Source organism: Dryobates pubescens, chromosome 13 (genome assembly GCF_014839835.1).
Source record: "Dryobates pubescens isolate bDryPub1 chromosome 13, bDryPub1.pri, whole genome shotgun sequence".
In the NCBI taxonomy this organism is placed as follows: domain Eukaryota; kingdom Metazoa; phylum Chordata; class Aves; order Piciformes; family Picidae; genus Dryobates; species Dryobates pubescens.
Genome location: NC_071624.1, coordinates 28,167,372 through 28,190,121, shown reverse-complemented (window position 1 = coordinate 28,190,121; position 22,750 = coordinate 28,167,372). Strand labels below are relative to the sequence as shown.

The 22,750-nt window shown below is 46.8% G+C and overlaps 1 protein-coding gene across 2 annotated transcripts in view; it reads right to left on the bottom strand.

The window, feature by feature from the left end:
• Positions 1–1,096: 1,096 nt before the first annotated feature.
• Positions 1,097–22,750, bottom strand: part of SLC43A2 (solute carrier family 43 member 2) — a 34,571-nt gene continuing 12,917 nt past the window's right edge. For both annotated transcript variants that reach the window (XM_009903308.2, XM_054166154.1), the window contains 9 exons: positions 16,193–16,285; positions 15,250–15,383; positions 14,604–14,806; positions 13,838–13,981; positions 10,086–10,224; positions 9,517–9,649; positions 8,312–8,385; positions 6,476–6,599; positions 1,097–5,649 (listed from right to left, as the gene is read on the bottom strand). In XM_009903308.2, coding sequence (XP_009901610.1) covers positions 5,488–5,649; positions 6,476–6,599; positions 8,312–8,385; positions 9,517–9,649; positions 10,086–10,224; positions 13,838–13,981; positions 14,604–14,806; positions 15,250–15,383; positions 16,193–16,285 — 1,206 coding nt within the window. In that variant the 3' untranslated portion in view covers positions 1,097–5,487. The remainder of the gene's footprint in view (positions 5,650–6,475; positions 6,600–8,311; positions 8,386–9,516; positions 9,650–10,085; positions 10,225–13,837; positions 13,982–14,603; positions 14,807–15,249; positions 15,384–16,192; positions 16,286–22,750) is intronic.

Here is a 22,750-nt window from a genome sequence, read left to right as displayed (position 1 = left end):
CTGAGATATCAGAATTTTCTCACATGGATTTTTTTTTTTGGGGGGGGGGAGGGTGTTAATTAAAATGTGGCTGCTGGCCTCTAACCTAGAGAAGAAAGTCAAAGAAGAAACATGCAGCGTGCAGCCGAGCGATTTGGCAGATGACACCATGTAACGCATTCATGCTTACATAGCCTCGTTAGGAACCAAGCAATACCTTTATTATGTTCAGCCTCAAAAGGATTAACTTAATACCACATTTATTTTTAGACAGTACTGCAAGAATGCACATCACCTTACAAACACAGAAGAGATGACACAGGCCCGCCGCAAGGCGCTTACAGTTCAGCTTGGACAAACAAAAAAGAGCTTGTGAACAGGAGGGGGTGGGGGAGGCGAATGCCATCAGGTTAAAAAGAGAAGGCTTTCTGAAAAAGGGGGTTGTCCCAGGAGTAAAAAGCAAGTGAGAGAGGGTCAGGCACACGGAAGTGGCAAGCAGCAGCGGGAAAGATGACAAAGGTGGACCACAGGACACTTGGGAAGAACAGATTGTGCAGAGACAGGCTGGGTAGCACAGGCAGAAAACCAAGGACCTGTGGGGTTTATAATTAACAGGTAAGAATGCATCTACATAACACATCATTGTTTCAACCATTCCAGAGAAGATAACATTGTGAAATAAAATCACAATCTAAAAATCAATAGTGCTGGAGGTTTTTTTCATTAATAACAAAACCCAGCCCATTCCCATCAAGAATCCTACTGCAATACTAATTTCCATTGTGAACATTTTGCAGTTTTAAACTGTGAAGTAGGGAAAACCAAAACCTCTGCAGATGCAGAAAAGACTCCCAAAAAACCCTCAAACTAGTAACAAAACTCATAGTTTTAAAGATTTCATTCTTACCCTACAGTATCTGCTTTCTATTTTGTGGCATATTTTCCAAGTTCATCAGCCTCTCGGGAGGGAAATCTCCCACTTTAAAACATTTTAGTGATTTACTGACTTAGTTAAAATCTCATCCTACAATTTTCCTTTTGTAGACAAAGCATGAAGAGGCCAAGCTTTGGTGTGGGAGTTGAGCATCTCAATTGCTGTAGCAGCTGTGCAGTAAAGATGGAGTCGCAGCAAGATTTGCCCCCTTTTTTTCCCCCCCCCAGACACCTTTGTCCAGTTTCAGCTCAAGGATCCACATGCTGCAGCTGGCTGACAGTACCTGAATAAAGTTGTGTGTCCTATCAAGCGAAACAGCACAGATTTTCTTCTCTGCTGCTGTTGATAGCGTCATTGCATTAGTGCTATGAAGACTGTGCCAATGGTGCTTAGGTACTGACAGAGTAGTGAAAGGAAAAAGCTGGCATCTCTCTCTTCCTCACTCTGTTAATTTTATTTTTTCAATACAGATGCATATTAAATACATGTGAGAGCCTGTCAAAGCCTGGGAGCTATGCTTCCAGAAGGTGCAATCACCTTCACACAGCAACACCCTTGACTGAGGGCTCCTACAAACAGCAAGTACTCATAGATCAGGTTTCTACTTCATTACATTCAGTTGGGGATGTTTCTACAGAGTACACGAGGTCTTCTCCTATGACCACCACTTTATACTTCTCATATGAATGAGGGTAAGGGGGGAGTACAAGGGGCACTAAAAAAAAAAAAAACCAAACAACAAAACACTACAAATTCTATCATTTTGGAATTATAAAGGTAGTTAAACACATTGACCTATATTTCAGCTATACAGGTAAATGCATTATTGATTTAAATTGCTGTGGCTCTCTAGTCTTTGGTAGCCCATTTAATTTTCTTTTCCACAAGGTGGCTCACGCACATAGAAGAGCACACCAGGAATTTTCTTGGTCCTGCATCCCTTGGCTAGAAAGCAGCACTGCTGATTTCCACTCCAAATGTAAGCAATCCACAATTACATTTCCATAAGCATCAAAGAACAAGGCAAACTGCCCATGAGCAATCATGTATAACAGGACCATCCCAACAGTGTTTGCTTCTGCACTGTGCAAGACAACATTTAGAGGACAACATTTAGAAGAGGCTGAAACCATAATGCTCTGTCCTCTGAGGGGCTCACCCCTGCTGGGTGTACAACATTAGTTATGCCACAATCAGTGGGGTATTTGCAGAGCTTGCATGCAGATACAGAGGTTTGATAAATTTGAGACTGCTTTTAAAATTAGTTTGGTTCACAACTGGCAGAGTAAATTAAACCCCACAAGATCAGATCAGTGTTTCACCTAGCCCAGCATCTATTTTCTCCATCTTTGACCACTTCTTGAGAGACAGAGCACGTAGAAAAGTAATCGTTCCTTGGCATAACTTTCTTATTTACAGCAACTTAAAATCTCCCTGAGTTAATGGATGCATCAGACCATTGCTTAACCAGCTCCTCTTTTAAAAATACAATTATACTTCTATTCCTCACTATGTTCTGCACCAATAAATCCCAGTTTGACTTCACACCACCAGCAAGCACTCCTGTGTGTCTGGCCAACCCTGAACAGCTGAAACTTTGTTGTGTATCCACTAGTCCTGACTGCAAGCCAAAGGCACGCTTTCCTGCCAGTCTGCAAACAGAGCCTGCAACTGGCTCAAAGGCATGAACTCTACTCCTCACAGCTGACCAGCAGCTTCTAAACACCATGGCACACCAGCAGGGACATCAACCACATATATCCACTATCTTGTCAGACAAAACTGGATTAAGGGATATTCCTAATAAAGGGCAGGATCTGGAAACTGCAGCAGGGAGGTAGATGGCAGGAATAAAAGGGTGTTCTTTGTTGAGCTGCACATACTTCCAAAGAAGCACCATCTCCAGTGCCACTTCATGAAAACATGCCACTCTGTATGCCACCATTTTGCAAGGACATTTATATCAGGGAGAGGAGTGATGTAAGAGTGGAAGATATCACATTCAGTGTTCTGAAACTGAGGTGGCAGTAATGCTGAGTTAGCACAGACACCCTCCAACAGCTGTCTCTATTTTAAGACATTGTGAGCCTGAGGACTCTATCTCAGACACTCACCTGCCTGAGTTCTTACTAAGAGCTATTTAATCTGTCATTGTCACATCACAAATATCTTGGTGCAAGAGCAGGAATCTTCTCAAAATATTTAGAAGTAATATGAAATGCAGAAATCTGCAGAAAGCCCTCTGGAAATCTAAGCAAGTTGTACTACTGCTGGTAGATTTCTGAACGTGTACTTGAGACAGGAAAATGAATCAAAAGTCTGCTCACTTAAATTATTGCTCAGCACAAAAGAAAGAAAAAGCTGGAAGGTCACTAAATCACCAAATCTAGAGGCCAACAACAAAAAAAAAGGAGTTCTAGAAGAGTAGAGTGTGGACAGCAGGCAATAAGGCTGTCTTGGAACAAACATCTCATAAAAGGCAACACATTAAAAAATTCCACAGATGTGTAAAATGCTCAAGTGGCAAGTCATTTGCAAACGAGTGACTGAAGGCTAAAAGGTACCATGGAGTGGAGTGGCATCTCAACTGCCCACAGGAGGCTGGCTGGAGGTGGTGACTCGAGATGGCGCTGCTGTCCCACAAAGCTGCCTCGTCATGCTGTGCTGGCAAGGCCACCAGCGAGGCACTTTGCAGGGCTTCCAGCCACCCTGCCAAGGCTCAGTGCAAGAGGCCACCAAGCTTGCTATTTAGGGAAGGTGAAGGCCTGGCTGGGCTGAGCATCTGCATGCTTCAATCTATCAGTAACCACCCAGTTCCCAGGTAATTTCTCAAAGGAAGGTCCAAGTGCAGTGTTGTTTCTTATCGCTGTTTTAGAGCTAACAGGGCAGTGATTGAGTCTTGTACTTTTCTGACCAAAGAAGGTGAATGACGTACCCACTGCCAGGGCTTTGCAGTAATGCAAGAGATGGCAGTTCAGAAAGCACCTCCACTACATCTTCATAACTGTTTTATTTCTGCCTCCAACCTTCCTGCAGCCACCAGCTCAGCCCAGGGCACAGGCTGCTGCACACCCACTGCTGGTGTTCATCCTCAGTGCTGCACAGTCCTGCTCCCAGCAGGTCCAAAGAGTGCAGTGGTTAACTCCAGTCACAAGGCTACAGAGGCTGAGCTACTGACCTCAACAAGAAGGTTAAGGGCAGAAAAGTTGACATCAGACAAGACTTAGGAAAACCTCTATAAAACTAAGGAGGTTAAGAATTCTCTTTTTATTCCTTCCATGGCAAACATCTTTTCCCACATGTATTGCTCTGTAAGTCAGCTTCACCATACAATCAATCACCATGTACTCTGTCCAGACAGAGCATTAAAATCATAGAAGGCTCTTAAAACGGCCAAACCAGCAGCTTTTTGGTCAGTCACAGTTACCTGGTGTTCAGCAGCTTGGGGGCTATCAGCACAACATTGCAGATAAGCTATGGCCAGGGAAGAAAGACATCAGCACGTCATCCTGCTGTATGTCCACAGGATCCAGTTACCAGACACAAAGGAGTGTTCTGCACTCTTGACTCTTTTCAACAGCAAGTCAGCTCACAGCTTCTGAACACCAAGGTATTTGGAGCCCCAGAATTCAGCTTCAAGAAGCTTCTCCACTACTAAATACACACTGCTGCTCCCCTCCCAGGGTCATGTCGGAGGGAGGAAGAGGCAAAAGGCAACAAGTCTGAAAGCACTTCATCGGTAAACAAGATCCAATTCCTATCTCAAAGGCTCCAGGACTGCAGACAGCTTAAAACACATACAGGTGGTTTGTGGGCTGGGAAGAAGAATTCCAGGCCTTTGAAGGCTTGGTCTAGAACCAAGCAGCCCACTGGGCTCATCATTTCAGTGTGGAAGGCAGATCCTTTGCTCACAGTCTCTGTCATTTGCAGTAATAAAAGATTTGGGAGCTGTCAGTGCTAGCAGCCAACATTTAGCAGTACACTGAAGCTGTGCTCATACACATAAGAATAAAATCCCCTTCCCTGCCTCAGCAGCAGTCTAGGGTATGTCTGGATAGACAATTAAAACCACTGGGTCCAGCAACTTATCGAACAGAAAGACCATTATGAAGCCTCAGGGAGGGAAAAGAGTGAAGCTTGCATCTGAGACAGCGTCAGCCAAGGCTGGGGGAGGAGGGGAAGCACACAGACTTCAGTGCATTACATTTGCAAACTCATTTATGGTCTTTCTTCCCTCTTCCCCCATCCCTTTCTTCCTTCTCTCCCCAGTTTCCTATGCAGAGACTGCTGCTGGAGAGTGTGATCAGGGGATAATTTAAGACACAACATCTGTGTGGCCTTTATAATTAAAAAAAAAAAAAAAAAAAAAAAGAAGTGTCCTGTGTTCTGGAGTAAGGAGTGAGAAGTCTCCTCCTGCCATACAGCTGAGGAAAGCCCAGTCATGATGTCCAGCCATCCAGTGATGAGCAAAGACTGGCAGAGCCAGGAGAGAAAAATCCCTGGCTTACACCACAGGTAGAACCCACGGATGTGGTAGGAACCTGTACAGGGGAGGTTGTGTTTGCAGCACCAGTTTAGACGAAGGCTTCCTCGTTGGGAGTGCCATTGATTTTGAAGAAAAGTTTGGCATCCTCCATCTTCTGTTGTTTTTCTCTCTCTAACCTGCGCCTGTAGCAGACCAGGTAGATTGGAAGGCAGAAACCCAGGAAGCTCAAACCAAGCAAGCCAACATTCACCTGCAGGAAGAAAGACAAAGCAGAATTAGGCAGGCTAGGAAGGTGACAACCCAGTCATGCACGTCAAAGTGTCAGAACCCAGCCCACGTCGCTCAGCTGCGGGCAAACCAGGAGACGCCCTGCTCCGTGTATTGGCAACAGCCTCCACTGTATTTACATTTACCCTGCCGTGCCCAGAGCTCCACGTGTGTAAGATAAAAGCTGCAAGAATTTGTCCCCCTGGATCATGGCTGCAGGAGTCTGATTCCAGTGAATGGGCAGGGCTGTTCTAGCTGCAGTTCTTTTACACCACTGAAGAGCAACAAGCTGCTGGGGTGGACACAGTGTAGAGACTGGGACTCTCCCTGAGACCACCCATGTCATCATTTTATTGATCTGCCCAGACAGATTCTTGTCAAGACACCACATTAGCCCTACCCCCAATAACCACTTGGCTTTATGGGTATTAGTTTCAGCAGCCCAAAATTTACTGGTGATTGGAAATAACTCCCAAGGGCACAGAGTATTTCTACTCCATTTTGAAGTCCACACAGATTCTTTTTCACTTGACAGATTCAGACTCACCATACAGGAAAGCACTCCTGCAGCCATCTCCCTTTCTCCCTTTCCATATACCAGCATAAGGGTTAATGGCTTTCCCTCCCAGGGAATCATTACACAGAGAAGGGTCTCCTGGGCAGCACCAAGGTCACAGCAGACTGAGGGACATGTAAAATTCATCTGGTTTAACCTTGGTCCATGCACAGAAGTCCTTTTTTTAATCAAAGAAATGAATTAAAATCATCTTAACCACCAGACTTTCACATTAAATTTGAGAAGAACTTGCCCAGAGAGGGTCTCCTTCCAAAGGTCCTGTCAATGCCATAAAAAGAGGCTGCTGCAGAAGGGCAAAAAGGGCACTGATGAGCGACTGCAACCCTGTCAGGCTGCCAAACTGAGTAGAGGGGTATCTGTCAACAGAGAAAGCAAAAGCATTATTATATGTCAGTTTGATTGCCCTGGTAACATTCCCAGTTGACTAACACAACAGACCATGGTCCCAAAACAGGCATAATATGAACAACTTCTCTCTTCTGGGCTTATGCACAAACGGCCTCTCTTTTTATAGAGCTCAACCCAACGGTGTGCACAGTGCTCACTAGAGCAGGACACAGCTGGTGACAAGGCCAGAGCCTTGCTCTCCAGACTGTTCTCACCCTGAGTTCTCAAGAAGCATCAAACTCAGCACTTGTTTTGTTTTGCAGCTGCACCCTTGGCAGGTGGAAGGGCTTATACAACTGCTGTTCCTGCTGAAGGGGGGGAGAGGAGCGCTGATTTTTGTGAGTTAAAAGCGTGGCCTCTTTGTCCAGATGACAGCATTTGTGGCTGAGCCATCATTTTCCTCTGGTCATAACAATTTGCTCCCTTTAGAAGTGAGCAAAACCTGCACAACAGGTTAGCAGGTGTTTTGTTTTTTCAGAGGACAAGTCTGATCCTACGTCAAACTACACAATACTGTTGACAGGAAAGTGCTGAATATCAGATCCTGCTAACGGGCTAATACATCTCAGGAGCAGCCTAACATCTTGCTCTTTCCATGTCTGAGCAGTGTTTTAAAAGGGCCAGGTTAAACTAACTTTGGAAAGAAAGAAGTGGATCAAAAGCTTCAGATATTCTAAATCATCACACTCAAAACAAATACCTCCCACTAGGATGTTCCAGAGAGTTGCAGTGGTCAAAGAGCACTGACGCACAAGCAAGCTGATGTGTACAGCAACAGGCATTTACGTTGCCCAAGACAAAAATCTTTGGCTTCTGGCTGCCAGGGAACCAAAAGATTTTTCCACTTTTGAAGCAGTCTTAGATGGGTTTTCTTGTCTGGATTCCCCAGACACTGGGACCATAACCTTTGACAGAAGGAAGTCTGTGGAGATGAGTCTCCATCCATGAAGATACTCAAAACCCAACAGGAAGCAGTGCAGGGCAACCTGCCCTAGCTGACCTATTTGAGCGTAAGGGTTGGACTAGATGGTCTCAAGCAGTCCCTTCCCACCACAAAGATTCTGCAGTTCTCTGCAAAATAACAGCTTCTTTCTGTTCCTCTGTCAAACAGCTCAGGACAGAGGGGCAGACCTAGTTTTCAAAAATCAAAACCATTGCTTAATAAGGAGGAGAATATTTAGATTCAGCTATTGATAAGCTGGAAACCAGATGGATGATCTGTCCTGGGAAAGGGAGGAGGCATCACTAATGGGATCTTGAGCAATGTTTTACCAGTGTAATTTCAGAGCAGACCAGTAGCAATGTACTCAATTATGTTAATATTTGACCTGGGCACATGCACATAGCTACTCATTGTAAGACAACAGCAGCCTGGAGTTTTTACTACACAACCTTGCTGTTGATAGCCTAGGCTCACCTGAGGCCCAGAGATAGCTGTGCCTGTCTCGGGGCGGTAGCTGTGCCAGAAGGGTTAGCTATTTCCAAACAAAGAAAACATCAAATATGACATCAGTCCAACTACTGCCATATCCAGTAGTGACTGAGGAAACAAGTTGCATCATTTTTCCCCTCTGACCACGAAGACTTCACTTCCTGATCTCCTACTTGGAGACCTGGACAGCTTATCATCCCAAACCAGTTCATCTGGCCAGCCACATACTCTAGGTAAACAGAGACTTACACAGCTGCATAGAGTCCTCCCACAGCTGAGTGGATAAATCCTCTCACAATTGTGTGCAAAATGAAGGAAAGGATCTGGAAAGAGAAGCAGAAAAATGTCACATCCTAGGTACTACCAAGGTGTTCCAGACCCTAACACACAGCCATTCCTAAAAGCTGTTCTTCTTTCTAGGTGGGCTTAAGGAACCCAGACCCCAAACCTGAAAGATCAGCACAAGGGAAGAAATTTGTACTGCTCTCCAACAGCTCTGGTTTTCCTTACTTTGCCAAGGTGAACATGTGGTGCCCCCTGAGGTTAACCATCTTATTTGTAGATGGCACTGCTGCAAGAAACATCCCCAGCAGCATGTGGCCAGGTTCACAAGGCTTTCATTGTGCTTGTGGCTGATTTAGTTAATTTTCCACAAGTTATTACGGACAATAGGCAACCATGAGCAAACTCTATCTGTTTGCCTACGTCATCAAGGCATGTTTAAGGATAGCATAAAATGACTGAACAGCTCTGCCAAAACCAGGTGGTGCCACAAAATAAATATTTTAACAGGTTTATAATCCCACAGGTACCATTGGGCATAGTATTTGACACTGGAATAACCTGCTGGGTATTTCTTCTTACAGCACATTTCCTGACCCTCAGCAGCTTAAACCAAGTCCAGGTTAAATGTCCTGGCACTGCTGAGAGTATCTTGGTGGGAAAGTATTTGTTACCACACAGCTCAGCTGCAGAAACTTTGAAGTGTGAATAAATCATGAATCAACTCTGACATTTTAACTCTGGCTGCTTCTTTAGTTTAGGAAGAAGTTCTTCACAGAAAGAGTGATTTGCCATTGGAATGGGCTGCCCAGGGAGGTGGTGGAGTCACCATCCCTGGGGGTGTTTAGGAAGAGACTGGATGGGGCGCTTGGTGCCATGGTTGAGTTGATTAGATGGTGTTGGATGATTGGTTGGACTCGATCTCAAAGGTCTCTTCCAACCTGGTTAATTCTATTCTGAAGGGATGCAAGCTGCATTGCTGTTGTGTTTTTCCACTTTTAAGACTGAGGTTCCCAAAGCAGGACAGAGGATTCCCAGCAGTGCCAGAAATCCCTCCTGCCACTAGCTGGTTCCGCTGGCTGGCAGGACCTCCTGGCACTGCCCTGCCTGTCATTCTGCCAGGACCCACACCACCAGCCCCTCCAGCACACCCACCCACTTGCCCTATTCACCTGCAAAGGTAGATTAGGAATAAGACAGGTGATTCCAAATCCAACCAGCAGGACATTTGTGAAGGCAAAGGCATTGGTGGAATTGGCAATTTTCTGGATCTGCCGGTCACGCTTTTTCTTTTTCTTGTCGCTTCTGGAAGGACAAAACTTGTGTTACACACAGCACTTTCAGCAGCTCCTGGAGCTCACAGCAAGGTTCTCCACACATCACATCAACTCTATCTAAACCAGTTTGGCTAGAGGACTGCCTAAGGAGGTGGTGGGATCTCCATCAGTGGAAGCTGAGGAACATCTAGGCAATGCTTTCAGTGCTGTTACTCTTACTGTTAGGCTAGAAGGGAAGTCTGAGCCTCCTCTGCTACACTTTAAATTTGCTCTTCTTGACTGATCTTAGTGGACATGGAAGATAGTTTGGTCCTTTCCTCTGCAATTATCAAGTCTTCCTTCGGGCTTTCTTTTCTATACTGAAGAGCCAACATTCTTTCCAGGCTTTCATCACAAAACACATTATGCAGGGCAGAGGAGGCCTGCTAGGTGGCTGCGTGTCCCGTGTGGTGCACACTACGCACTGCTCAGCGTTGCTCTCCTCATTCTCCTCTGAGCCATCATCGCACTCTTTCATTCGCCAGTCCATGATGTAGCCGATCACAGGAGCTGTCAGCAAGCACAGCAGTTGCAATACCCCAAAAATGGAAGTGTAGAGAGCCACTGCAGGAGAGGAGAAAAAAAAACCCAACAGATTTTTCAAAGTCAGCCTCAGTGGTACCATAGCAGCAGCAGAGAGGGAAAAAGAAAGATTAAAAAAGGAGAACAGAAACTGTTCCTCCCCACTCATCACACTCTCATTAAAACCCCAGATCCCACGTGCTAACAGGCAGGGCTGAAGGAACTGGGACACCAAAGGCCCACTTCATTATTTACCCTCCCAAAGACTCAGCATTGGAGTGGACATGCTGGGCACACTTGCTTCGATCATTCTGATCCTGCACTAGTGTTCTGAGCAGCCTCAGCCCGGCTCCAGAAATGGGACCCAGCAACTGCCTAGTGCCAATGAGGTTTTATTCTCACTAGAACCATCAGGGAACCTTTTATACATGCAACATATCCTGCACAGGTAACTGTGCCTTAGTCATCTCCTCTCCTGCCTTGCTGGGAGCTGCAGCTACATCTTCTCCAGCCAGGAAGCCCCAGCAAAGACAAGCCAGGCAGGAAGGTGAGGACCAACCTCACCACCATTTTGTGCTGAGTGGACAACTTTAGAGGCCAGAGGAGGGGGCGTTAGCAGAAATCCACACAGCATCTTAGAGCAATCATTGAAAACTCAAATTGGTAGAAATTCCCCACGGGTTAAAGACACGAGAAGTGCCTACATGGCCTGCTAAGGGACAGCTTATGCCAGCAGACTCAAGAGAACTGTCCCACCCTGCAATGCTTTTCCCACTTCCTCTCTGCAGCCCGTGTGATGGGTTTGTAGGCATCGCAGAGAAGGGCTGGTGAGTCATGGTGTACCACAGCTCTGAAATAAGGATGTAATTCTGAAACTGCCTGTCTCAGCACAGAGCACTTACAAGCTACAGCACTGTAAGCAAAACAACCAAGAAGAAGTTGTTTTTGTCCATCCTAACACATTTCTGGAGGTAGCCAAAGCAATACAGCCAAAATTTACACCAAAATCAACTTGGTAGTGCAGAGAAATTTCCAACAAGCCTTTCTCTTCTGTATAATTGCAGCAAACCTCAGCAGGGCCACTTTGCCATGCCCAGAGATGGCATCTGATGATACTTTCCTGGCTCCAGTTGCTGGCAAGGGAATCAAGAGGAACTTCCAACTCCAACCTCCAAACTTACATTCATGCCCCCATTACCTCCCCAAAGGCAAGTCCTCAAGTGGCCCCACATCCCATCTCATAGCAACTGCTGTAGCCAATAGAGACAGGTGGCATCACTCTCTGCAAACACTCCTGGAGCTGATTTGCTGCTGTCTGGTTATTTTTTAATAGAGGGTAAGAAGCAAGCCACGCTGTCACATTCTCCCTCTTCATGCTATTCTGAGCTCTTAATCTTGGGCTTTAAAAAGCAAGAGCAGAAACCAACTTGAGGCATGGAATGAAATTCATGGGGTTAGCAAAAGAAGGCAAGAAAGTAGCTGCTGCAAAACAGAGCCTCCTCAGTTTATCATCTTAAAAAAACCCCAACCACATTCTTCCCAAGGAGAGGAAAAACAAGAAGAGAACAACACCTAGAAAATACCAGCAGATATGGCAGAAATAGAAGCCTGGATACAGCAAACAAAGGGTGCACACATGGGCACAACCCCTTGTGTCCACTGTTCTGTGTGCCTTTCCATCAAAACTATCCTGAGCAAGCACCTCATACAGCTGAGCTTTCCAGCCCATAGAACCATAGAATGTTTTGGTTGGATGAGACCTCTAAGATCGAGTCCAACCTTCAACCCTAGACTGAGTCTATCCAACTTGATTTCCATCCCAGCTCTCCAAGCAGAAGCAGATTTGAAAGTAAGGTGATAGGTTATGAAAGGTGCAGCCAGATTCCAAGGTCTAGAGACCACAGGTCTACTCTCTCCTGCATTCCTACAACACAATTACACAGTAATTTAAAGAGCTACTGAACTTCTTAGCCTCTCTCCCATCTTTTAAGGGTTTTAAAAGATAAGCAGCCACAGGCTGACTGCTTTTTCCACCTGTAGGTTTCATGACAGGTTTAAGTCACTATAATCCATACAGGAAGTAGGGCTTTTAAGGTCACTGTGCCTCACTGCTACTTAAAGGCTTTACTCTGAATGATTTTTCCCACATCTTTCTCCTGTTCAGCTCCCAGGAATATTTAAGAATTTTGACCACAACACTTGCAGGATTGACTCAACTCTCTTTTTCCCTTGCTGAGTGTTCCTGAAAACAGTTGCAAGTGAAGGCAACTCTCTAATCAAATAACATTGAACTAAATAACTGCAAGAGGAAAGAAGACTCCAAGGGAGCAGCATCCCATCCTCTCCTGATCCACACAGATTACATTTCTAGAGAGTCTTGGAACTGCTCTTGTAGCCTGACACTGCTGAGACTAGACAATATCACTGTTTTCCTGATGCCATGGAAACACCAAGACAGCGGACTGCACTGTGAGCCCAGGCTACATTCAGGGGGAGGAGGTGGAAAATGGGAAGCAATCTCAGAGATGGCACAGAAAAAAACCCAATACACCCAAGAGGCAATGTCCCTTTCTTAATACAGGGCCTGAGCTAAACAGAATTAGAATTAATATCAGCTATATATGTTGCCAAATACCTAGGAGGGGAGGGAAAAATGAACCAAACAACTAGAGCAAGCCAAGGTAAAAAGAAATTAAACAACAAGCAATGTAGAGGAGCTACAAGGTAAGCAAAAAAACAAGCTGTGTTGGGAAAGGGAGGCAGTGTGAAATTTGTCCTGTTTACTGTTTAATATCTAAATTGCCTCTTGAGCCAGCAGATAAAGAGCTGAATGCTGCAGGCTGTCAAAGGCTCAAGAAAACAAAGCAATTCAGGGAATGCCAGGGCACTTGGAATCTCCCAGTTTCTTTCCCTCCCCCAGAGCTCACTCCTGTTTTCAGAGGAGTGCCTCTTGATTTATCAGCTCCGTGCAATCCAGATTTAACAAGTTCAAACTGGATCTTACTACAAAGGACAAAAAAAGAGAAAGGCAGCTAAGCCTTGTTTTGCAATCCTGAGCATTCTCAACTACAGTAAACTAATGTACTCTTTCCTGTTTGCCCCATGGACTGAACCAGAGCTATAAATACGGACGAGTCCGGCAGCGCCAGCACCCCCGAGCCTCCCCGGCACTCACCAAGCTGCACAAAACAGCTATGACTTCACTTTTCCCACCCCCGGCTGCTGGGCTGAGAAACCCAGTCCAACCATTAGTCATGAGAGTCAGCTGCTCTCCTCTTTGTGCTAGCTTAGGGTAAGTAGAGCAAATACCTGATGGGCTAGGTTTGCAAATTCTTTAAAAAAAAGCAATGATCACAGTCCTTTCCAAGAGGCTCCATCCAGCAACCCAGCTGGGGAATCACACAGAACAGGATTTAACAGACACTGGGCTAAAATTAGCGTGACATTCAAGTGTCCACCTCACTGCCCCTCTGTTCTGGGCTAGTGCCAGCCTTCTGCTAGGCCCTACCAGCAGCTGTCAACTGCACTCTGACACCACTAATTGCCATACAAAGTGTATCTGCTGAGTAATCAGGCTCACTGGACTCTTGCAAGGACCAAGTCTGGGCCAGGTCTCAGTTCCAAGGATACAGATAAAAGCAGCTGGTTATCCTACCTTGATCCTTATCTCCAGACAGAAACTCAAGGATTGTATTCATGGCTCCCATGTAGAAGATGAGCCGAAGCTGAGTGACACACATGGTGATAAGGCTGAGCAACAAGATGGGACTGAAGACACTCTTCATGAAGGAGGGAGTAGCTGCAGAAGGAATAACAGAGACTTTGAAGAAGGCAACATATCTTCATAAACATGTTTAATTTCAGAAGAGGCTTCCACCTCTGGGTTAGCAGGTCTTCTCTTAGCTAGTTATTCCAACACTGCATGCCAGTGGCAGCTTCAGAGAGTTCACAGTTGGCAACTACCTGGTGCCTAGCAAACTTCTGTAATGAAGAGCTATGGATGCTTGGAGTTTGGCTACCAGTAGCTGAGGCAGGAGAACAGGAAGGAAGAGTCACTTAGTTCTGTGGATTAGAGCAAATGGAAACTTCAAACCATTTGCTTTTGCCATACTCCTGGGTAAGGAAGGCTTGGCCATGAGGGCAACAGTCTAGCTAAGAGACAGCAGTGACCAACTGCACTGTTCATTACCCATCCTAGTGTGCCCACCACTGCCAACTCCTTATGGTGTACTTCAGCAAGTATACGAGGATAGGACTCCTTATATAACTGAAATTGTATTGAAATGATGGTGGCTGGCACAGGGCCCTGGCAGCACATGGATCACATATCATTATCTCTTATAAACAGGTCGGAGGCAGAGCAGAGAAGCCGACAGGCTTGCACCAGCACAACCATCCCTGGGGCACTCATGGAACCACACCTGCATTGTCAGGTTGGCACTTCACTTCTAGGTCCACTGTAGAGAGGCAGAGCTTGTTGTTTTCTTGCAAGGCTGCTGGCTCCTTGGGGCCCTTCATGGAGCTCCCCACACTGAGACGGCGCCCCACAGTTGTTACTTGCTTGTAAAACTGTTTCCCAGTGATTTTGTGGTCAAATCCCAGCCAGCTGAACTTTATTTTCACCCTGGTGGGAAGTAAAGAGCATGAGAGCTGCAACACAAGGTGAGGAATTAAGAGGCAGCAAAATTGCAGGAATCAGAAAGGCCATATGTAGATTTAAGGCACTTGATTTCCGTCTACAAACTCACAAGTGGTCTGGATCCAGAGCACAGCAAGATGCTTAGCCCAGGCCAGTTTGGCACAGATCAACAGAGAAATACTTGTGACTGCTGACTGATTATTTTTCCTTCATAATTCCTACACTTTGGAAAGTTCTACATCCCACAGGTATTCCCCAGTCAAGACATAATGCTAATAGCAAGCATAAATCTAAGCCTAGGAAAGAATGGCAGCAATAAACAGCATACTAGGAAGCTCCTTGCTCGCTCCTCTAAATTAGCCAAGACAGCACTTTCTAGAGGATTAAGAATGGGATTAGCCCTCAAGGCCAGTCCAGAGGACACTTACGAATAGTCCATGTCTTCTGGTCCTGGGAAAGGCTCCAGTGGCCAGTTGAAGAAGCAGTTGAGGAAAACTAGTCCTGCACAGCTTGCCCAGACAAGTAGAATAAGGATGAAGGAGACCCCAAAGTCATATATAACCTGGAAATCACAAGGGAATATGTTGGCTGTAAGAGCAGAAATGAGGTCTGAAAGGAAGCTGTGGGAAAGAAAAACATGCTGCATTTAAAATGAGCTTAACTCCAGTGATAAGAAAACAGTTCTGTGACATGCAGGCTTGGAAAGAGATGTATATTCACAACTTCAACAGCAGCTACAGCACCAAGAGGACCTCCAGCTGGAATAGCAAGCAGCCGTAGTGCAGACGACTGCCATCAAAGGTTTGAATCTAGGATTTCCTCCTTGGAAAGCCAGCAGGAACTTCCCTGCATAACTGAACCTGGCTTACCTTTACTATATCCCTCTTATGCTAACTCTGCAATGGAATGTCTTTGGTTCAGAGAGATAAGTGCTCTACCAAGGCAGCTCAAGAGCCCATCTCTTCTGCCCTTCCAGTGCTGCTTGCTAGCTCTGAACTGTGTTCAAAGCCAACACCTGTGACAGTCACACAGGTTAAATACACACATGTATATACTCCTCAGACTTTAACAAACAAACAAACCAACCTCCTCCCATAGCAACACCACAAAAATATATCTTTGGGCTTTCACTTTTACTAAACATCTTTGAAGTGTTGCTGTCTATTAGCAGCCAGGCTGTTCTCTATGCAGTATTTCTTGAGCTGAAGCAGTCACTTGGAAAGTCCAGAAGAGACAGGAACTGAATCTTGCAAAGACATCTCTAAGAATGTTTTAGCAACTACTCTCTCTCTTTCTTTCCACATTATTGCTAAATGGTGCAAGACTCTAGCACAACAACACTGGTCATGAGTCACGATCCCACGTCCTCACCTTGATTCCTGGAAAAGTCACAGCAGAGGAAGCATAGGAGCCAATCATCAGAGCAATGAACGTGGAACGAAGGTCGCCGAACATGTTGGGCAGCTGGTGAGAGAAAAAAGTTGGTTCGAACAGGCAGCTGCCAAGGGAGGGGGAGAACAGGGAAGGAGGCTTTCTTGAGAAGATAATGGCATTTAGGATTGAGAGTCCTGGATATCAGAATCTGAAGCAACCAGTTTTACTCAAGGATAACTTAGCTCTGCAGGTTGCATTGGCATCTCCAGTGTCAGAGAACATCTACAAGCCAAGACTTACGTGCTCCATGACACTGCTTCTTTCCAGCCTGACAGCATACTTTGCATTGGTTACCTTTAGCACAGGAGTGTTAGCTTTGTGCTTTCTTTAAGGGTTCCTTACCCAAATCTGTAACCATCACCTCTGTTCCTCTCCAAAAAAAATGTGCCCAAGTCCTCTGCATATGACCCCCCCTTTTAGTCAAGACTTGTTAGAGACAGCCTCTGATTGCTGCAGTCTGCAACACACCCTGCAACACCTTCAACTACCAGGTTTGTTTATGCACCTTGGGTCAGCACCCAAATCTTTGCACCAGACCAGAAAGTTCCTGTTATAACAAGAAGGAACAGAGGAAAATATGAGCTGTGTTGCTGTTTGCATTTCCATTTCTAGCTAAGTCCCTGGCCCCTTCTGTGACAGGAGACAAACCTGATCAGTTCTCCATCAGGTGGATGGCTCAGATCTTGGAGCTAGGTGCAGGAGAGCAATCACAAGCATCCAAGGCTTTGCTGCCTGACCAAGTTAAAAACCTGCTGAACTCTGCAGCAAGCAACTGCACCTCATATTGCTATTCCTGCCACCCACCCCACTTTGCTGCCTGGGCTCCTGTCAGGTGTGATGGCATTGCTGAGAGCAGAACAAGCTGGTTCTGCAAGGCTCTGTTGGGAAAGCAAAGTTCTTGGTAGGAGCAGCTAGAAGCAACTCACGGCAGCTGCTTCTGCCACCTCAACAGCAAAAGCACTCCCAGGCTGGCTTTCCAGCCCCTGCTTCCACTCAGGACCCCAAAGCAAAGTAGAACAGGCAGAAAGAGCTGTGAGACCTTCCCATTCTCCTGGGAAAGCAAGAACTCACTCTTTTTCTAAACAGCCAGAAGTGGACAAGTTTCCATCCCTAACCAATGATGGCCTGGAAGCTGGATATTACAGGGAGGAGCTTTGAAGTTGTAGGCTACAGAGAGATCATCCTAAAGCTGGTCAACAGGCAGAGACTGTGCTGCAGGCAGGCAGACAGATTTCCCTCCCACCTCCTTTTTCAGGTCACTTACTCCCCCAAATTCACTGTGGCATCACTACACGTCAGCCTCAGAGGGCCTTAAAGCAGGACACTGCAGGTGCCTTCTGGAACTGGAAGCTCAGCCAGCATTTTATCTGGTTAAAGATGCTGCAGAGCAAAATGGTTCAGAGAATATTAGGCCAAATCTGAGCAAGCAAACGCTGTCATCACATTCCCCTTCCACTGCTGCAAAACAAATCCATCTTTCCCAGGAGCAGCATATAAGGCAAGCAAATCTGGCCAGCGTCATGGCAGGACCGGGGTGTTTACAACGCAAGTATTCCTGTGCAGGAACACTCCAGGATCCATCTGGCTGTTTATCATCCCTCTGTCTCACTGCAGAGCTTCCTATGCAGTGCAGTCTTTAGGTCCTCAGATAACCCCAGCCAGGGAACAGCAGCAGCAGCAGCAGCGCTGTGCTGAGCCTGATGCTGCTGGTGAACCCCGGGCAGACACGCAGGGCCGAGGCAGCTAACGCTGCGCTGCTCTGCGGCGAGGATCCCCACACCCATCCCCAGCTCCCTGCATGCGGGAGAGCTGCCAACAGGCTGCTTTCAGGAGCTGCAGACAGGAAACGGCAAAGGATCCAAAGGTCTGTTACCAGGCACAAAAAAAAAAAAAATCTCTCTCTTCTTGGAAGCAGTGGCCTGAATACACACCCCAGAAAAGAGCATCTGCAGAATACAGTATCTGCAGGTTCCAAAAGGGCTGCTCGCTGTCACCAGGCAGAGTGTTCATTTCATCTCAAATGCCCCAAACCCAAAATGATCTCCAGAAATTACAACAAGCAGCTGCTCCTGCTGGGGAGCTCGGAGCAGGGCAAGAGCTCCACAAACACAGCTGCTTCTTGGCTCGGGCTGGTTTTCCCCAGAGATCACAAAAAGCCTTTTTCATACAGCTGACAAGCAACTCCCAGGTGGATCCTCCCTGCTCTGAGGGCTACTGGAGATGTAGAGCAGGGCTGAAAGCAAGCGGTCGTGGCTGGGAAAACCCAAGCCTGCTTCTACTTTGATGGGGACAGAAGCCCTAGAAGGGTGAGAGATTGCCTAAAATCCTCTTTGGCATCAAACAAGTAGCTAGATTAAAAACAATAAAATTGGCCATAAGAGATTTAAAGTCTTATCCAATCCCATCAAGGGAGAAACTGCAAACACTGAGCACTTGGGGGGAAAAGAAACCTGAGACTACACAGTAGGGCAGCAAGGAGGCAAATGAAAAAGTAGTCCACACGCATACAGAAAACCTCTCAGACTGCAAGTGGCAGCACTGGCAATGCCTCTGCAGGTCTCATCTAGAGACCAGCTACTAAAATAACACACAATATTTACCAAGTCATGTTTCATGCTGTCTTCAGAGCAGCAGGCATTGGAAAAAATGAACCAGAGGGAGGAAAAAAAGACCTAAGCCAGAGAGCAAGTAGGCTTTTTGTTTTCCTGCTACCGAAATGATCTGAGCCTCATTCTGATCTTCTCCCTGCAAGCTGGAAGGGACTCCCCCACTAACTGCTGCCCATGCTGCTGTGACAACCCAAACCCTGCAAGACCTACAGTGACAGAAATTCCTCCTGTTTAAAGGTCACAGAATCATACAATCAATAAGGTTGGAAAAGACTCAAAGATCATCAAGTCCAACCTGTCACCCAACACCTCCTGACTACTAAACCGTGGCACCAAGTGCCACATCCAATCCCCTCTTGAACACCTCCAGGGACGGTGACTCCACCAGCTCCCTGGGCAGCACATTCCAGTGGCTAACAACTCTCTCTGTGAAGAACTTTTCTCCTCACCTCGAGTCTAAACTTCCCTTGATGCAGACTGTGTCCTCTTGTTCTGGTGCTGGTTGCCTGGGAGAAGAGACCAACCCTCTCCTGGCTACAACCACCCTTCAGGTAGTTGTAGAGGGCAATGAGGTCACCCCTGAGCCTCCTCTTCTCCAGGCTAAGCAACCCCAGCTCCCTCAGCCACTCCTCATAGAGCTGTGCTCAAGGCCTCTCCCCAGCCTCATTACCCTTCTCTGGACACATTCAGGTGTCTCGATGTCCTTCTTAAACTGAGGGGCCCAGAACTGGACACAGGACTCAAGGTGTAGCCTAACCAGTGCTGAGTACAGGGGCACAATGACTTCCCTGCTCCTGCTGGCCACACTATTCTTGATGCAGGCCAGGATGCCATTGGCCTTCCTGGCCACCTGGGCACACTGCTGGCTCATGTTCAGCCAGCTGTCAACCAGTACCCCCAGGTCCCTTTCTGTTTGGCTGCTCTCCAGCCACCCCAACCCCAGCCTGTCCAATGTATTATTAACTTTATTCCCCAGTAAATTTTGCTGTACCCTAAATGGTGTTCCCCCCCGCTGCCCAGAATCCTTTATTACAAACATACAATCCTAAACTGATAAAACAACTTCCTCTTGCAAATTATTTTCTCATCTGCCCTACAGTGAGTTTAAGACCTTGATTCCCCCCCCCCCCCCCAGCCTTTTCCTGCAGATAATCCTTACACAAGAGATACCACAGCAATACAACCAAAGAGAGGAACAAGGGCAAGGGACTGAGAACTTGACTGCTGGAGAATGGTGGGTTTGTTCAAGCTACACTGTTTTCCCTATCAGGGGTATATTTGGAAGTTATACAGACACTAAAAATATGTTCTCCAGGAAAGCCTCAAACTGCCTGCTTTGTCCACAGCATATGGAAATTCCTGTTCCCGTTCTCCAGTAAACAAAAGATCACAGAGCCCCAAGCTGTATTAATATTTCCAAACAGAGATTCACTGCACAGCGATGCATGTGTCGTTCCCCCCAACCCTCCCCCCCACCCCCCAGTTAAAGGGTGTTATTTGTAGCAGAAAATCAGAGCAAAGCAGCTGTAATTCTTGAAAGGAAAACAGGACAGAAAACAATCTATAAAAGGCTCTTTGTGGCAATTTATCACACATGTTTATTTCTTTGCATGAAATAGCTTCAGAGCAGAACCAGTGCCAGATTCCTGTGTTGCTGTCAGAGCCACCAACACAGATCTGTTTCCATTTCCAATCTTCACTTATATTGGCTAAGAGCAAGTCACGAGGCAGAAATCGCCCCTCTGCATTTGAACAACAGGCACAGCCTGACCTTGTTCCCAGAACTGGGAACAGCACCACTCACTTGCTCCTCCCCAAGCCACAACGCGAGGCACCCAGGAACAAACAGCAGCTTGCTTTGGCTCTGCAGCTTGCCATGTGCTTTCAGGATACCCTGGAGACTTGTTACTGAAAAAGGCTTTGAACCCAAGAGCCAAAGCTTCATGGACTACTGTCCCAGGCTGCAGTCCTCAGAGATCCTGTTTATCCCTTGCACAGGCACTGAGGATTCATTCCTGCCCTCCTATCAGATCACACCATGCCCACGCCTGCAGGTGTCCCAGGAGGTTTCAACACCCAATGAGGCTCCCAAGCTGCAGCACCTGGGGAGCATCCCAGCCCCACATGCTGCAGCTGCTCCCTTCATGACCATCCTGCTACAAAGCAGCAGCTGTAACCTGCTTGGGGTGGCCAAGGACCAGCTCAAGCACCAGTGGGTGTAACCCATTTCCTGGAGCGTTTCAGGTCACTCGCAGCTGGCAGGAGAAGTCACCTTGCTTTGACTTGTGCATACACACACAGGCTCGGCAGCCAGTGCCTGTGGCAGCCAGAACAGGCTTACTTGGCACCAGAAGTTGATCAGTGCTCACTGCCCCTGTGTAATGAATGTCCTCAATAAGGTCTTTGAGTCTCCCCTTTCAGCACTTCAGCCTCTCCTGAGCACACTGCATGCAAGCCCCAGCACCCAGAACCCACAAGCCATGGATCGGTCATCCTGCATCACTCTCTGTATCCATGGACCACAGGCAGAAGGAGCCCACAAGAAGATGAAGATGATGACTCTTGAAACACTAACTGTGAGCACCCCAGCTTGCAGGCAGAACCACACAGGGATAAGAGAGTAAGCTATCAATGAGCAAAACACACCTGCTTTTAGCAGTCACCACTACAGCTATGCTGTGATGCAGGTGAAGAACTGCTCCCCTCCCACCTTGCTCTAGTCTTAATCCACCTGTGTGCCTCAGGTACCAAAATGCCCATGCAGCTCTGCAGGGAGGCACAAGCAACTACATCTGAATCTGGATTTGGGAAGTCAAGCCTGAAGCCACCTCAGCTCTTTGCAAAGCACAGTGCTGTCCGGAGGGGATAGGCTCCACCTAAGGTTTCCATATGGGATTTCACAGCATTCACTAGTTGCTTCAGACCTCCTCAAGGCTTGGATCTCTTCTTGGAAGACTTGACCTTTTTCCTGCCACTGTACTTCTCCAGTGCTGCAGAACTGGCTCACTAATGAGGGCACTCAGTTGCTTTAGCTTACTACTTCTTGTGCTAGAAGCCACAGGCCAGCACATCACATCCAATAAATTTCTGCCCTACCCTTGCCCTCCCTCCTATCATCACCAGTGACTCTCAAATAATCTGTGACCCCTTAATAACCACCCAGAGAGACAATAACCAATGCTGGCAGCAGCAGGATGGGAGTCCTCTCCCACAGCATTACTGATGTGCTCCTCTCTTTGCTTTCATTTGAAGCGTGGCAGGATGACATTTGCCCCATAGTTCTTTGGGACCACAGCCAAGGCTTCCAGGGAAGAACACTGGAACACATATTAAGGAGAGACTGACATCTGCATGGAGTTTTGAAAGCTTTGAATATAATGAAAGCAACAGGGACAGCAACATCACAGCACACACAGTGGTCTGTAAACCCAGCCTCTGCCAAAGTCAGGCCTCAAGGAGTTCAGCTGGTGCCTGAGCCTCGCTCAATTAGAGGTAACCTTAAAGTTTTACTTCAACAGCAAGTTCAAGGCAATGCAGTCCAAATCAGCAAGCTTTCAGCCACAACTCAAGAACCATCAGTGCTTCTCCCAGCCTGTCCTGGGAGACTTGCCACCCAGCCCTGTTTCAGACACCCTGACAAGGATCAGGGTGAAGAAGTAGAAAATAAAGCAGCTACTTGGAGGATGATATTGCTTGTGTCCAGGCAAAAAGAACACCAAAATGTAGAGATTCAGCTGGCAGCTGCTGACCGATGCTTGCAAGATTTGTCTGGTCTATGGATTACATAAGTGGGCTGCACAGATGATGCTCAGTGCATTCAACAAGGCAGCTTTTCTAAAGAAACCTGGGAGGAGCTCTCACCCTTCTGAGAGCAAGAGCCTTTGTG